The 17977-nt window shown below is 37.8% G+C and overlaps 1 protein-coding gene across 4 annotated transcripts; it reads left to right on the top strand.

Moving 5' to 3' along the window:
- LOC144643760 (insulin-like peptide 03) lies at positions 1-17081 on the top strand. Of its 4 annotated transcripts, none has more exons than XM_078503101.1 (4): positions 1-56; positions 15307-15376; positions 15976-16086; positions 16726-17081. In XM_078503101.1, exons 2-4 carry the CDS (start codon positions 15307-15309, stop codon positions 16863-16865), a joined length of 321 nt encoding a protein of 106 aa, XP_078359227.1. In that variant the 5' UTR covers positions 1-56; the 3' UTR covers positions 16866-17081. The 4 variants fall into 4 exon arrangements, with proteins under 4 accessions (XP_078359227.1, XP_078359224.1, XP_078359225.1 ...); XM_078503098.1 differs by lacking the exon at positions 1-56 and adding an exon at positions 7423-7449; XM_078503099.1 differs by lacking the exon at positions 1-56 and adding an exon at positions 11516-11661.
- The last annotated feature ends 896 nt before the right edge of the window (positions 17082-17977 follow it).

Below are 17977 nucleotides of genomic sequence, written 5' to 3'. Positions count from 1 at the left end.
CTTACTTAAAAGTAAACTGAACAGTTCTTCAGGACTCTCAGGACTTCGATAAAAAGGTATGGAAATGTCATTATAGTTCTTATAAGACTTTGAAAGTAAGCCATGTGGGGTATTCAGATTTGTAAGGCGTTTGCCACTGAAGGGGTACATTGTTCATCCCGGTTTTTACGTCCTCTCTAGTTTTCGGAGGCGCTAAAAAGTTGAAAGTTTCATGAAGTTTTTTTTTCTTCATTCTGCACCAACAAAGAACTCGTCTATTTTTACCCAATCCACTATCGTCTTCGTTTCAAGTTTCGCGTTTGATTATTTGAGTTGTTTGAATATATATTTTCTTGCTTTCTTGTCAACATAGCAGTTCCTATCAAAATAAAACTGAAAATTGAATCAAATAAAATGTAAGAAAAATACGATACCAGCTGTTCACAGGTTCAAATTATTTGTATCTTTCTCCTCGATATTGCACTTGCCAAAAATAAAAAAAGAGAACAAATTTGTAATGCCGCCAGCTGATTCACAGGTTATAATATCCTGTATCTTTCTCGTGAAGACTGCTGCTTTCACTTAAAAAAGAGAACAAATTTATAAGCTGAAAGCTGTTTCAAACAACTCAAATCCACCTGAACGTCTGGAGTTGTCTTAAAAACTTATTTATCAGTGGTTATTCATTATTTTAGGGATTTTTTTCTAGTAAATACCAGTGATGTATACAGACGTTTCTAGAATATTCGTTATTAATGGTCTTAAAAAGCCATTAAAGGCTATATGATCAAGTGTTTTATATTTGAATACAAGTCTGTCCATTTAGTTGAGTAACTGCGTAGTTACATCTAATGGACATACTTTTATTACATGCTCCCCGGAGGTTTTTTTTGGTTGTTTTTAAAAACATTAATAACAGCACTGAAATTTTCAAAAACTTGTGCTACATATACGTAAAAAGTGTAATGAAAACCTAAAAGCCTTAAGCCGACTAACGTAACTGGTAAATGTTAAAAACTGTTTGAATAAGGGGACCAGGCGGATCTAGGAAGTGCTGAATAACTGACAATTTCATCAACATGTCATCTTTTTACGAAAAATTAGTCGTAAAAAGACGATCAGACAGATGACATTGAAATGTGTCCATTCATTCCAATTAACCTCAAAATCTAAAAAGAACATTCTGTGAGCTTATGTGTGATACATGTACAAAATTAAATTACGTTTATTACATTACGCTTGATTATGCATGGTAAGCCATAAAGCCCGAGGGATAAATGTGGATATTGAGTGTTTGTAAGGTTTAAAAATAGCGAAAACAGACATAAAAACTAATGAGGATATCACATCAGCCAAGTCGAACCAATGTGAAACCGTTAAATTCGCCCTATTTATCTCTATAAGGAAAGACTATGGCTCTATTTACGAGGCAAGAGGATGATCCTAGTGCTAGGATCATCCTCTTTCTATGTAAATAAGGCCTCAGGGCTCCTCTCGAGCTTCAGTATCTCCTTATTATCAGTCTTAGACTTGAAGTCCCTCCTCTTTGGAGCCAATATCTTAGGTTGTTTACTATTTCTATCCCGGAATAATTGATGATAATCAGTTTTCGACAAATCAAACTGCACACTTTTCTCACAAACAACAGTGGATCTTAAAAGGTGGATTCGATAATTTTCCGGGGTTGATTAGACCGTTAAAGCTCTGGGTAACAACAAACAAGGCGCGGCCGAACGGATCGCGAATAAGCCTGAAAGTGGTTAGTATAAAGAAAAGGCAAATATGTAGTTAACGGCGAAAAAAAAAAGGTAATCATTTGAAACACGCTATACGCCTACGAAAATATTCCTATATGTGAGAGGAAGGAATTCATTTCCTACTGTGCGGTAGGCTTTTTTCTCGTAGGTCGATCCTAAAATACGTTTCCTTTGTTTCCGCGTTTTTAAAAGCGATTTCATTTCCACCGGCGTGTAGGTAGTGAGATAATTATGCTTTCCCAAGCCCGAGTCGGTCTCTTCCAGGTTATGATCAAGCGTAAAATGAGAGTCAGGATTGGTATTGTAACTAATGCCTAAGATTATGCGTAAAATGCTCACGGTCAGCTGGATATGGCGCGGTTTGAACTACATAGCAGATGTAACGCTCACCTCAGGGAAGTTGTCACCCGACACTGAGCTGATACTCTTATTTATTTTCATCTAATGGCTGAAATCTTAACTGCATGGTTACTCGCCGCTCACTGCCCATGCTTCCGCTGAATATCTACTCTGTTCCAGTTTCCACTCCGGCCTGCGAAATTGTGTTGTGTCGCTGACTTCGCTGACTCTATATGTATCGACTATTTTAACAATTGCAAAGACAGTACTTCGGAATTCTAGGTACGACTACTCGTCAGAGGTATTCTTAATAATAAGCTAAACCTCACAACTATTCTGTCATGTGATGTACGTACACGCTTGATCAAATTTTAATACAACTGAGGAAAAATAGCCTACATGCATGTGTACAGTCGTCCCCCTCCCCTCAAAAAAATCGGGAAAAGGGGGAGGAGAAGGCTGTACACAGGATTAGGAAGAATAGCGTATTTTCTTCTTGTCGAAGCAAACAAATCAACCCTCCAAACAAACAGCCAAACCAAGCAGAAACAAAACAAAGAAAACGTTATATGTGAAAGCAGTAGGTGTTATAAAGATACCGAATTAAGATAAAATAATCAGGTTTAGAACAGTTTATTTCAATTTGTCCTTGCACAATAGTGTCAGCCTTTCGATACAGTTACGTTGGTTTACTCCTATGGCTGATTAAGAGTATGCTGCAATTCAAATTGGTCAATAATTCCCTCTTGGGGTTGCTGAAATTCTCATAAAATGTCAGTGCTTACAAAGGCCGGAGAATGTTCCATAGTGGTTGGAGCAGCCAATCTTGTTTCATATTTCATCGTCAGTCTGAGCTTGAGAGGTATAAAGGAATAAGGTCAGGTGTGCTAGCCTAAGTATGTTCCAAAGACAATAAAAACTAAATGAGACCGTGAGAACTTTAGTGGGTGCCTTCATGCACGTTTAATTTGAGACGTTATAAAATGTGGATATCACGAACAAACTTTTCAGCCATAGCTAGCCATGTTTCCAGTGAAGAAATGGACTGAACTGTATAATGCTATAAAAAAAGTACTGAAAATAACTCCTGAAAACATCTAACGAAATATTTGACATGCTCATTATATCGGGTTGTGTTCTACCATTACTGGCACCCAAAGACCACAAATGACTGCGCTCCCACCTTACGAAATTCTCTATCATGTCGACGCTCGAAATTTCGTGATTTAAGCTAAAACTCCTCTAAAACCTATAAAGGAAAAAAGGAATAACTGTTTAATGAGGGCGAAAAACATCGGCTGTTTTCACACGCTATATTAACAAATTTCTCGTTGCTTAAAGGATTGCAAATATTTTGTTTTAATATTAAAGAGAAAATCTGCAGTTAAAAAATGTGACCCTTTACCTAATCTTGATAATTCGTCCTCAAAATCCTTCTAACGCACGGATAAAAAAGCTGATAAATTCTTACGAATATTTACACTGGCAAGTTAAGGTTCTTCGGAACGACGGAGGCGGACGGCTGGCGACCATTTTCAAAATAACGAATATATTTGGGTGTTGTGGGGTGGTAATCTTTTGATCCCACTTTAGGTGGTCAAAGCAATTTCGCATTTTACTCCCCACAATTGAATTCTGGACATTTCTCATCATTTTAAAGATGCTTTATCCATATTAGGCCCTTGTGAATTGTGCTTGTAAAGTCGATGGCGTTGTACCGGGCGTTGTATCCTTCTTGGAATGCTTTTAAACTTCCAGAATTTTCAAGAAGTATTTCAAAAATTTCAAGAAGTGCAATTTTAAATGTCAAGTTGTGCGCATGACCTGCGCGCGTGACCTGGGTTCAAGTTTTGTGAACGTCTGCCCGTTCTCATTGCCCACCCGACATTTTCTTTGCAATTTTCCAATAATAAACATCCAGAAAAGCAAAATATTAGCAACGGTTGAGATTAATCTTTGAATATATTTTACTGTCTGTTTTGTGCTTCTAAAAAACGGATAGTGAAAATAGAGAAAATCATCCTACCCACCTTATTGATACCCAGACAGTTTCGCAACACAGGAATTTAGGAAAAACGTCTTGAACGAAATGTATGGAATTCAGTGGAGGGAAGTCAAATATGTAACTTTATTGACTGCTTATGGGATTCGCAGATTATAAGACCGCAGTGCCCAAATATATTCGTTAATCCAAAAAGGTCGACATTTTTCCGTTTCAATCAGAATTACTTACCAACTCGTGTAAATAAATCGAATGAACTTATCCGGTTGTTTACAAGGTCTATTTTTTGAGGTTAAATTATCAGGATTAGACAGATTGTCGCATTTTTAAACTGAAATATCATAGCACGGTTATACGTTATGTTTTTTCGAAGTATTCGTCAGCCTTTATTTGCAATTAAAGGAGTTGTAAATGTTTTAGGAGTCTCGATTTTTTTTGCAAGGGTTCACCATTCGCCATATTTAATTTACTCTACTGACTGACTCAAAGTAAATCACTTTCACGAGTGACAAATCGTTTTATGTGATATTTAACAACTGAACAACGGGCACGAATTTTCTATGAAGAAACAGAAACAGTCAACAATCGATCGAGTTGAAGCTGTGTTTAACTGTCGCTTTTAGAAAACGAAAGTGAGTAGTCTTATTGTAGTCATTAAAAAGTACAGCAGTCTGTAAACCTTCAATTGAAGCCGAAAAATCAAGAACAGCTAGTTTTCCTTTCCAAGGGCAACGCACACGCGATCGTGGTCTATCAGCGAACAGTCAACGATGAGAGACGGAACCAATCAGGTTCGTGGATTTGCAATAAAACTCGATGTGTTTTAGTTCTCTTCGTTGAGCTGTGAAAGCAAACGATAGAAAATGCTGACACCCGCATGGAAATGTAACGCTCATTGCTGTGCATTTTTTAAGAGAATTTGTCATGACAACACGACATCACGGCATCTTAAAATATTCTAACATGCATGTTCTGTCACCCTTATTTGCATAGGCGTACGAGGCGGGGGGGGCGAGGGGGGCTGCAGCCCCCCCAGTGCCAAATTTTTTCGGGCAAAATGCTTAGAATTCGGGCAACGAGCCTAGAGATAAATTACCTCAACAGAAAAAAAAGATTGGAAATATACGGAGCTTTGCGGTTCAAAAGTCCAAATTTCTCATTCATTTGCTTTCGTTTCCTCTTGCAAATTCTGTGTGACCCTTAAGTTTGATTCAGTTGCAATCAGCTTAGTAGCTTGAGCGTATGCGTGCAGTGGATCCAGCCGTGATGTTTTTGACTCAAATACTAAGTTCTCAGGGCTAGCTCAAAGCTTTCAACGAAATGTTTTAACCCATTCATTCCTGAATGTTTCACACGCTTTTGTATAACTTTCAAGTGGGGAAAAACAATATAAATTGGCTCCCCCAAAATACTTTAATTTTTGTTGAACTAGAGCGAATGAATAAAATATTTCCGAAGAAAGAGGATTCAGTGCATTGACACCACGAAATTAAATCAAGAACTATTGTTTTCTTTAAGCAAGTAGGCAAGGTTTGTACACGACTATTTCAATGCAATTTTTGCTGTCCATTTTATATTTCTCTTTATTCGGCTTTCAACCCAAGCCATTTTTTTTTCGGGCAGTAAGGTCTCCGACCCCCCAGGTCCGAAGATGCCCGTACGCCTATGCTTATTTGTATTGAAACTTGAAACTCGACCGTTTTCTTTCTACTTGATGATGGAGTCATGATGACTTCGAAAAGTCGTAGTTTTATTTCGCTTATTTTTATATTCATTTATATCTCGAAATGTTCTCTTATAAGAACACGACATCAGCGCTAAAGTATGTTATCCGGCAATTCTTTATTCTTGTATATGTGAGGAGAAATCAGAAAACCACAATTCTTGCGTTAAATTGAGGGACTCAGAAATGGGCTATCACAAAATTACAAACTAAAAATTTCCTAATTTGCTTAATTTGCCCCCTCCCAAAAAAAAAGAAAAACATAAAATAAAATAAAGAGGAAATCTATTAAATGTCTCTGAATGATCCTCTGGTACATACGTACACCATGCATATGGGAGTGGTTTTGTGCACTTTTTGGTTTAAGCCACTTTGCTTCTAAGCCCCTCAATTATTTCCAATCACTGATCTAATAGAAAAACAACTTTATTTGAAAGGACGTCTAAGTTTAGTTATGTAAGTTATCATGCTTCCTTTTTTATCGCCAAATGGGAACGAGGTTGCAAATCATAACCTTATATCATGCCCTCCTTTCTTGGAAAAGTCATGTCTGATAGGAAACGTGTCCGCCATGGTGCGGAAATCCGCGGTGGCGAAATCAGTTGAAATGGTTGGGGCAGAATAACATCGGCGAAATTAAAGATAGTTCACATTTAAAAAGTGCATGATATAGCTATGCAGAAATGTTTTGATACCGGTTATAATTAAATTTGCTAATATTAGGAGAAAAGTAAAATCTCATTACTTACGCCTTTAGCCACACGCTGAAGGAAGTATGAAAATCTCAAACCTGTTTAGCTCTTAGAATGCCTTCCTAACCTCCGTTAATGACAAATATAACATCAACGTTAACTCTGCAAACCTTATTATTTCGTTTATATTTGCCTTAACCTTTTACAGATTTGCAAGTTTTGCAATAAAACTTTAAATTTTTCGGGAAGTCTTTATTTCAAATATGCTGCAGCCGGCAAAGAAAGGGCACGGCATTGTCGATACTTTTATAACTTATATTTAGCTTTTACCAAATACACAAATATTATATAAATACGAGGCGGTTTATTTTATTTGTGTACAAATATTTGGCCCGGTTTGTCATCCGTTGGACCCACTTTGGAGCCGCCATCACAAATAACGGAAGGAAAACGCTCTCCCCCACAACTTACTGTCTAGACTGCGGAACTGAAATCTCTCCCAAGCTTGTCCGCTCAATGTCCGCTTTATGCTTGATTTGTGATGTATTTTATGATTATGTAATAGTATTTTTCTCTCATAGCTTATAATATAGTTAGGATTTTTTATAACTTTGAACTTTTATATGTACATAACACAAGCAATTCAGCTTATAGCTGCAAGTTGTAATTTTCAAAAAACTATTTATCTCTCATATAAAGAAAAAAGAAGAATATTCATTGAAGAATAGACACCACCGTGCTTGCCCTTTTTAAAGCAGTTCAGGCTCCTAGATTTGTAGGGGAAACGAGCTTCCGGCACGAAATAATTTTCACCCCTGAGAAAATTTATCGTGTCTCTCCCCAGTCCCACTCAGCCTATAGCTGCCTCAAGGTTTGCAGCTGAGCAAGGACGGAGACTGTTTAGCAGTCAGAAGTCAGTTTTGGGTCACTAATAGGCCATGGTCTATGACGCTCGAGGTAATTTCGTTTTAATTTCAACATTTTATCTATGTTTTTGTGTGTTTCAATTGGAGCTCGTAGCTTGCAATTAACGAAGAAAAGAATTTCCATGTCCATACCCTAACACGAAAGTAAATCGATAATCCTCCTTCATCACAATCCTATTATCACGATCCACTCTACTGCGATGTTTATTTTTTAATTATCTCGCAGCTTGAACGATAACACGATGTTAATGGAACAGTATAAGCGCCCCTTTATCTTTTGTATCATATAACTCGGTGTTTCTTAAAACTAGAATTTAATCTTGATACTACCTGTTCAATAAAGCTCTCTATTTGTAAACCAACACCTGAAATGGGGTCCGGCGCCGATGCCAGCACTAGATTAATCGGTCCAGTTGGCCTTTCTTTGATTTTCTATTAAAGTTTTCTGGTGGTCATATTCCACGCATTCAATTCGAATAAAAGATTTTTCAAATGGACAATTTTTTTCTCGTAGTCAGTACATGACTCAAAACTGTATTCATTTGAAAATATGGCCAATATGGTCTCGCAAAAAGCAGAAGCATATACCATGAGACACAATTGGAATATTCTCTAGATTCGAAAAATTGTAAGTTTGTGGAGTGGTTATGGTTTGGTATTGGCAATGAAAGCGCTAGGCAAGAGCGGTCGGTACAAAACAAGGACTTGGGATTGAGTTTTACTTAGTCTAGACTTTGAACCAACACTCAGAACTCCGCAGGACTTTGGTTCCAATAACAAATTTTCATGTTAAGTTTATACGTAGAAGCAACCTTTTATCTACTTAAAACCTCTTGGTAAAGGACAATAACTAAAAATCGAGTTATACAGAGCGGTAGTATTTATAATAACAATTGTTCGTTATGATGCCACAATACCGACACACAATAGGAAAAGCTACGAAGTAATTCTAAAACTTTGGCCTTTGTTCAGCTTGCAATTAAAAATATTGATCATAGGTTGTATTATCTTAAAGAGTAAACCAGGATAAGAAAGGTGATGCTGGGATTTTTATGAAATCCTTTCAACTAATTTACTTGACACAACTTTCTAATCACTTGAGTTTTTAAAACGTCAGTTAAGAAGGTTCTCTAAAGTTCGTGGTCATTTGTTCAAAAGGAATTAGGAATAAGAAACTAAAGTTTTACGCTTATAGCTACTTAGTGTTTTATAAGTCAATTATTATTCACATCATGTAGAAGGCCAAGGTGACTGATATTGTGTTTACTTCAATATTTGTCTAGCATATATTGTTTTTGCTACCTATTTTCATGCGAGGGAGAGGAACAAAAGACACTCCTTTCTCCGAAGAACAAAGAGTCAAATATTACATGTCTATTACTATGCCGATGAACTATTTTTAAGACTAGGAGATTACGTGAAATTCTGTAAAAACAAGAGCCCTGATGATCCGACTCGGTCTTTAAAAGACACGCAGTGATTTTGTAAAAAGACAACACATTTTTAATATCAGAAAATACTTTTCTCTCCTTCTATCACATTTTCTATAGACCGGTTTTAGAAACATGACAGTCGGCCAGTTAGTGCGCGCATACTCTTTCTATATGGGCTATTTTTAAGAGAGTCATGTGTAACCCCGCAATATAACGCCGAACATCTCGATATAATGATCACGATGATCTGGCGATATCTTGATTGAACTTCCCGATATATCCCCGGAAGACGTTTTAAAGACAATAACAAACTAGTACAGTTTTTCGATTCTAGTTATTGTCTTTGTGGCGCACACCCGGCCTGTCGGCACTATACTCCAGTTCAGGTATCATGAATAAGAGTACTGCTTCCCGCGGATGGGATGTTAGTCCATCGCAGCGCATTTTTTCACGTTGCCCAAAGCAGGTTCTCTTCGGAGGCACCGCGCGAGCGGCGAGCAGGCCCCCTCCCTCGCCGACTAACTTCGCTTGCCGACTCGTTACTCCCGGCTTTGCCGCTCGCGCCCTTGCAGAGAACTCTGCTCGCAGGCTAAGGTTGTCCTGGCAATAACAATTTGCCGCTTCACATTTATACACCCAGGTGACAAAGTAAGCACTGTGGAGTATTATAAAGCGCTTTGCCGAAGGACACAGGACACCGTTTTTAGATCGTCATCGGCCGTAAGATCTCAAGTCTTCCGGCTCTCTTGTGTTTATAATACAGGCTAATACAAACACTTCCATACACCGTTTACGCTAAGCCGTGAAAGTTTCACAAATTCTTTTCACTGTTATTGTCATACTCCTTGGGTTTAAAGCCGGCGTTTTTCTCTTTTTCTGACCGGGGCCTCGCGGATTACCGCGATCCAAAACCTACGGCTATAACATCCAATGACGAGAAAACACAGTTTAAGAGAAACAACAAGAACATCAGCTTTTTCTCATTTTTTTTAAGGATTTACGGAAATAATGGCTTGTTTTCAATATCTATAAAAGTTAGCCGCGAGCATAACCGCCATGTCATCACGCGGTCGCGAAACTAACCGAACGACAATTAGCGCTGACCTATAATTGCGATATTTACCTCCACACCCACAAATATCAAAATAATCGCACGGAACGGTTTCAGTTTGCCCAAATACCTTTTCCTTTAATTTTTCATCGCGGATTTCTGATCTGATAGAAAAGTATAACACTGAGAAACTTCCGAAAAGAAAGGAAACACGTTGTAAATTGCCCGGGAAATTGTGTCATTTTTGGTCACAATTCTTGATAGATGGCTTTCGCTTTTTGTTTTATTCACTAAACAGTCGACGAAACAAAGAGCATGTCGCGGTTCTGAATACAAGAGCAGTATATTTAAATACACTGAGGTACTTAAAAAAGTACCACATTCACAAGATACGAGATACCGTAAGCGATAAACACATACTTTCTAATTGCGTTTTTCCTGCGGAAAATACTGCGGGGGTCATTTAACGAGAACGGGCGCACGACGGCAGAGGGAATGATACAAAAATAACTTCATTTATGGTAAGCTGAACTTAAAATAAAATCCCGTAGATATTGTCATGTCACTATTTGTTTTGAATAACCCTTTTTAGGTCAGGCATTTGAAGTTTACAAAGTCCCACTTGCTATTTGACTTATTTGAAAAGGTCTTACGTCAAACTCCCTAAAACCCGCATTGGTTGCGCAAGGCGTCCAAAACAGTTATGTTTTAACTACAAAGAATTGTAAGCTAATATCATGATACAACTTCTTTGACAATATTTGTAATCAAGAAGAACATTTGATTCAATATTTGGGTGTAAACTTCAAAAGAAAACTATTCCTCTCTCGTCTCAGACAACACAGACATGTACGGTAGTAGAGCGTTGTAGCAATATTCATGTAAAGTAAAAATATAGATGATGGCAACCGCCCCTGCTTACAAAGTTGAAGGGAATCCACAAAAGTAAATTCTTGTAAACATTTGCGTAAAGCTTAAGCTGTATAAATCTCAACAGTAAACAAAAGGCAGCAAAATTGGTACTAAAGGTAACCACACTACGTGACACTGAGACTGTGACGTGCGTGACGTGGGGGCATCGCTATGCCAGGAATGTGGCTAATAAATTCGGTATTTTTATGATCATAAATTGATTGCGATTTAGTCAAAAGTGTATAGATAAGATAAAACAAATGAGAGGAAGGTAATAAAAGGTCTACTATTTTATTAAGTCCTTAGTATTGTGTTGTTTAACGAGTTCGTGCCGTGAATTCATTTTCCGACGTGACCACCGTGACATACTTGCATCGTATTTTCTGGAATGTCCTGGATTTATTAGATTTCGTAAGAATGGCAGTTCGTGGAATCCCTCGTTGCGGAACCCAGAGAAGCGAAAGAAATAATTTCTCCTTCTTTAACTGATGATTTCGTCTATTTATAAACGTAATTAGAATTTAATAATAAAAAAACACAGACGCTGCGGCGGCCAAAAAGGTTAGATGTGCCCTAAATGTGACCTTGAGTCCGCCGATAATAACAACAGGAAGTAACGGCATTTCATCAGTTCGATTTGTTTTGGTTACCCACGCCCTTCCCGCCTTACGCAGGCCATAAAAAGCGCCAGCCCGACCGTAGCTGGCTAGTTTTAATCACGCGTTAATAGCCTCAACACCTCTCTTGACTACAGTCTTCTCCAAAAACACTCGAGTCGCTTTGCTCAAGGACTGGCGATAACAGCAGCAAAACCTTGGAGGTCTTTTAGAAGTAGTTTATTGTTAAGGTAAGTGGTATCATAGCGGATCCAACACGACGTCGAGATTTTCTTTTATAGTTAGTGAATTCTAAGCCCTAGAATCACTACTTACCGAGATGTAAAATGAGCCGCCTTGTGAAGAAAGCAGTTTGAGCTCCCTTGAAACATTCCGCAGTTCTAGTGAAACTAACGTTGTAGAGCATTGCAAGGGATAGGGGTGCATGTATGCGAGACTTTAATAGCTACTGTTGGCGTAAAATAAGCGTCGAACTTCTTCATTGTATAGCAAGAGCGGCACATAGTGAAATAGAATACATGTACTGTATTTAGTTTTGTCGTTCATTTCCGACAAGAAACAAGTGTAACAGTTTCTAGGAAACCTTTTTTCACCGTTGCTTGGCGAGGATAGCGCGCAACTTTGAATGTTCAACTACGCTGGAAGAAAAGAAAAGTTTTTTTTTTAATAAAGAGAGATTTAGGCTCAACGTGACTAAGGCAGGAAAAGCATGATCAAGACCGGGAGGCATAAGCAGAAAGCGTTAATTAACTAAGTTAGTGCGGAAAGCACGCCGGCCAAACGTGTGTTGGATGTTTTTGATCCGTTTCCCACTAAAACCAACTGAAATGAACGCAAAAGCGTTTTAGCTTTGTTAAAGCTGTTAAACATTCTTAAGCATCTTTTTATAATAGAATATCAAATTAACCGCTTTTTGTGTGTTTAGACGAGTACCACGTACAACGTAGAAATATTGTTCAGCCGGGATAACATTTGTGCAAAAGTACCCTGCTTTCCTACTTAGAAATATTGTTTACTTCAGTATAAAACGATTTAGAAATTCTGCAATTTTTATTTTAAACCAATGAACTGATTTTCTCAGTATTCGTACACGACCTAATGCGCCTTCCTCCGGATTTCCGTTGATTTTCTTATTGAAATCCAGAAAGAAGGTTTTGCGCGGATAGAAGACATTTGCCAGAGAAGGGGTTAATTGTTACATTGTTATTTAACTTGACTCAAGTTATTGATGATAGGAATTTGAAGAGAAAATTATCGGTTTCAGTTCCGAACAACTTTAGGTTCATTTTTTTGGCGGCATTTGCAAAACAACATTCACGAATTCAAACCTATAGTTCTTCACACAAACACACAGTTATTTCTCACCCAAAATTTCACAAAATAGATACCAAAAGCATTTTTGGCTACTCTTTTTCTATTTAGGAATTTTAAAAGCTCCATTCCAGACAAATTCTTGAATAGTTCTTTGACTGCACAAACCGCAAATCTACTTAGCGTAGTGAAACATTTAGCCAACCAGATTAAGACGAAAATCGTGGGCGGTATTCGATGAAATGTTATTTCAAAGTAAGTTGATTTCAACGATGTTAGTTTTAGCAGCGGCTAAGCTTTGATGTATTATCCTTTAATGGAGTTGCCTCGTGTTAATCAGGAATTTTCTACCTTATATTTGAAATCCTGTTAACTATTTCTCAAGGGGCGAACGTTGTGCTTTGCGCGCGCTGGAAAATCGCCCATGCATCACGGGAGACTTGTTGAAACAGCTTTTCCTTGTTAGAAATCCTGTTAACTTTCTCTAGGCCAAAGTTATACGTCATACATGTAACAATAACTAAATTATTATTTCGAACTATTATTCAACAAATTGTCACAATCCCCAAATAAATTCAGAGCGTCCTTGTTATCTGTTATCCTTACATAACAGATATCCTGCGATAAAGCGCTTTGCGCTTCCCCCTTTCTCATCCATGCAGGCTATATGATATACGTAGTTTGCCAAGATTCGTCCGACGCCTCGCAAAGCGCTGCATAACCACGGTTTATAGCTGTAAAATGCATTTCATTGTCAATTTGTTGAATAATAAAGCAATAATCCTGCTCAATCTTGCCGAATATCGTCTGATTTTAGCCAACTCGACCTACGGTCTCGTCGGCTAAGTATTAGGCTGGATCACAGGCGCAGATCGGTCAGTGGATGTTCTAGTGAGTGTGTGCGTCGAAGATCTTTGAGTCCCAGACCCTGTCTCGGTTCTGAAGATTCTTTTAAAATTTTAACTTAGAGGTAATGGACTCGGAGTCAAAATAAAGAGTGAAAATTGTTTACATCACGTAACTATCGCTAGAAGCTGAAGATTTTTTTATTATTATTTTTATTCATTTCATTTCAAAATTTTAAATACATTGAGTATATACAAAACAACGAGAAAAAGAGTAATGAAAAGGGCAAAAGAATAAGATAAGCTGAAGATAATCCAAATGTTAATGGTTATGGGTTTTGCCAACGTAGTAAATTCCTGTCGGGTTGGGTAAGAACTTTGTCTCCAAGTGATTACTGCAGAATGACCAAGAATTGTTTGTGCTGTGGCTAAACTAGCCACTTCTATTCTAGCAAAAATGTAAACAAACACGCCCTAGTACAAAAAATCACAATATGTCTGTCTGATTAACATCATTTTCTGAACAAAAGGTTTGTTTCTCGAAGTTTAAGATTCAACCGCCGACAGACTTCTTTATTGATTGTGAATAGATCATTGCAAGCAATGGCGAAAATGAACAAATTAAACCCTGATTTATTTGCAATTTCCGCCACATTTTTTTGTCCTGTTCAATTACTCAAGTTCGCTTGTCACTCACTGGTAATAACCTTTTATTCAGGAAAAGCGAGTTTATCAGCGACAAATAGAAATCAACTAGCCCATGAAGCTATGTGATTCATAAAGCATGACTTTAACATTCCTACAGCCGCAAAAATCATAGAAAAAATTAACAGGAGTGAATGGCGATCTTACTTAGGTATAATAGCTACACGTAACTGGTGTTTTTTCACAGGGACAACCACGGATTTTAAACTATGAAAAAATCATATTTCGTCTACGTGACTTATGACATCACTCATTCCAGTTTACACAAAACTGGGAACACGAAATGTTCCGGAAATCCTTTATGTAACAAAAACGTCTTTATTCTGTCAAAACGCCTTCATTTACGCTTGTTAACGCAAATATTTAAATAAAATAAATTTAAAATGTATCAAAATAACTCTGAGCGCACGCTACGCTAGTTGCAATTATTTATCATACATGTGTGGCCCCATTTCATTTGTTGAGATTTAACAGAAACACGACAGTTGAAATGTTGCAAATATGATAAAATATGCTCGTCTTCTTTATGACAAATTCTAGTATTGTTACAAACGTTAACTTCAGCTCTTGTGGGAATGAAAGACAATTTTGCTTTTATGCTCTTTGTGGGGGCTTATTGCACACAATATACTCTCCAGTCTTTTCAAACGCTAAATAGCAACGCCTCAGTAAGTCAATATTTCCTCTACGTGCATATAAACGCACCGGATATTTGACAGTTTATATAACAAAAGCCCCTGTATTGTAACCACGTATTACGGTACAACGGCTTAACAGTTCATTCATGACAGTTTCAGGCGGAACTTTCACATATACAACACGTCCTTGTTAGCATTCAGTTGGTGTTATTTCTGGGAGTTAGAAACTGACTTATTATTCATTCTTAAGGTTCTTTGAACTTTGCTTGTTTAGTATTTGTGTTAACCACACAGCTTATCAGTCAAAATTATTTGTAACTGAACTGACTATGAACTGGGGTATTCTCATGTTTTATTTTGCTATTTTATTTTTCAGATGAAGAACTCGTGTTTCTGGAGCACTGTTGCACTTGTGACTGTTCTTTTATGTCTTGAAACTGTGAGAGGTAAGGAAAACTACTAAATGTGCAGTGTTTTTTTGTGGCTCGTGCTTGAATCACCGAGCAAGAAGCAAACAAAAAAAACATCGCTTCTCATTCGACAACTCAAGATTTATATAATTAGCATTACTTTTGCATGGTTTTGTATGTGACTCGATTGGCCAACAATACAATTTCTTCGTTCTGATTGGCTGGAGTTGAACTATTTCATTTAGAATTCCCCAACTGTCCGAAGAAATTGCTCAGTTCTTCAGCAGAAGCTAAGTCTACAAGCTTCTGTTCACAGTCATAATTTCAACAAACCAAATTCCCGTACATTTTATTCATTTCTTGCAATAGCTGTAGGGTGAATTTAATTGTTTGATTACTTTCCTTAATACTTTTTCAACGTCACGAATCTTATTGTCGTTACTCAAGTCGGTGGAAAGAGAAATTTTTTCCTTCCCTTATAACTTCTTCGTTTCAAGACAATTTCCCTCGAATGATCAATGCAGAATTTCTCTTTACTTTCAGGCTCGAATGATAAACTGATGTCATGTTGAGAATTTTTCTACTCATCACTTCTGAACAAAGTCCGCTAATTAATCTTTATTTTGTTTTGACAGGAGCTAAGTTGTACAAGGTAAACGAGGTAGGAAATCGTCCAGTTGATGGCGTATTCTGCGGGCAGATCGGTTACATGTACGGAAAACTGTGTCAGGGAAATAGAAAACGAAGTAAGTTGCGGACAAATTCAATTTGTTCTTTTCTGCATACTTTCCATCAACGCCGAAAGAATGCCTCCGCTAGACCGCAAAAAATGCGCTACATTAAGAACCTGCATTTTCCCACGTTACCCTAAAGAGGTTCTTATATAAATGCAGTCCAGTCCCTGAATTCAGATAGAGTTCAAAAACCGGACTAACATAAATGGTAATCAGCACAAATTCAGGCTATTTAGGTTCTTAAAGAGAGAGTGTCACAAGAAATCTTTCACGTTTTTTGTGTAAAATATTCTAGAATTACGAGGATGCACTCACTGTTAAGCACAATATCCTTTGAACAACAAAAGAAAGGCATAAATCGTTCTCCGAGATGTAAAACAACCGGTGGTGGCTTTTAAGACATTTTCTTCCAAGTAATATAAACTGTCAAACCATTTCTTTTAGTCCTACCAGTCTGTACCCAAACCACGTTTTAAAAAATTTTCAGGACTTATAAAGTCCCTTTTAGTAAGGCCAGACCTCTATGAGAGGCCAGACCTCTGAGTGGATTTACAACTCATACCAACACCTTCAGGAAATTTTCAAATTGCACTTAGTCTTGGTAATACTGCCCCTTAATAGGTTCTTATTTTTTGTTTGTTGCGTTCTTAGGGTCTACGTTAATGGACGAGCAGGAGGCGTTGAGTTTCCTTCTTCATCACCGTTCACGAAGAAGTACGGGAGGGACAGATATTGTTGAGGAGTGTTGCGACGAGGGTTGTGCATATGAGGAAATCTTCGAATACTGTTGATAGCTGACTTGACTCTTAAAAATGTAACTTATTTAACAGAGGTGTATATCGGTTGTATATTGTATTTTAAGATGTATTTGTATAGAAGAGCGTGTAACAACAATATTAAAACGAGAGAGAATATCCTTTCTTGCAAAAAAGACAAAACTAGATTTTTAACATTATTAATAGTAATAAAACGCTAGGTTATTCAATTAAAACTCAACAAACATTAAATTGTTTTGTTTACTAACGTAGTCGAAAAAGCTCCGAATTTATGCCAACTGTGCCTTACGGCCAGAGTAATGCTGAAATCTCATTGGAACCACCGTGCGCTCAGCCTTGTCCCTAAAGGCTGGTTCTCACATAATCGCCCTGATCGTATCTATCGCCTATGTCACTTCAAAAAGTTTTCTTGCGATCGGGATGATTATATGAGAACATTACACAGACGATCGCTAACGTCTACGGCGATTGGGGCGATCACGATCGCTTGGATCACTCGTGTCCTATCCTTCTAGCCTCTCTTTCCCTTCTTCTCCGTAAAACTGCAATAACTGAGAAGATAAGAGGCCACAAGTTTTGCTCTTTCATTGAAGGCTGTCATTGTGCTGGATCTAGGGCTAAAATGATTGTATTTCGTAGGTCTTCGCTCATACCAGTCAATCGGGACGATCATGCATATGAGAAGCCCCGATCGCTTCCACTCGCTCCCATCGCCTACGATCGTTCAGTAGTTGCAAACGATCGATGCGATAGAACCCATACTCCCTTGAGCCTAGCACGCGAAGGGACTGGGGCGACGCGCGCTATAAATTGGTTGGATCTAACACGTGCATTCATTCTCGTCACGCTATGGCACGCGCTCCATTTTATATTGCCTATTTAAAGTAAAACCAGTAAAAAGAAACACAATCATTTTCATGCATTTTTCAAAGTGCCTTCTGGGTCGTGAACACTTCACCTAACTAAGGACTCTCAAGATATCGGACCTTATCTCTAAAAATGCCAATGCTTTATTTATATTGTCCAGGTATATACTAAAATGAATGTATTGCGTGGTGGAAACGTGCCACGACATACAGTCTTCATACGTGCCTGGCAATGTTGCAACTGACGGAAGAAACTCCAAA

This window comes from Oculina patagonica, chromosome 2 (assembly GCF_052425735.1).
Source record: "Oculina patagonica isolate OP01 chromosome 2, crgOcupat, whole genome shotgun sequence".
NCBI classification, from domain to species: Eukaryota; Metazoa; Cnidaria; class Anthozoa; order Scleractinia; family Oculinidae; genus Oculina; species Oculina patagonica.
Note: the sequence above shows the minus strand (reverse complement) of the source record. Positions and strands in the feature narration are given on the sequence as shown.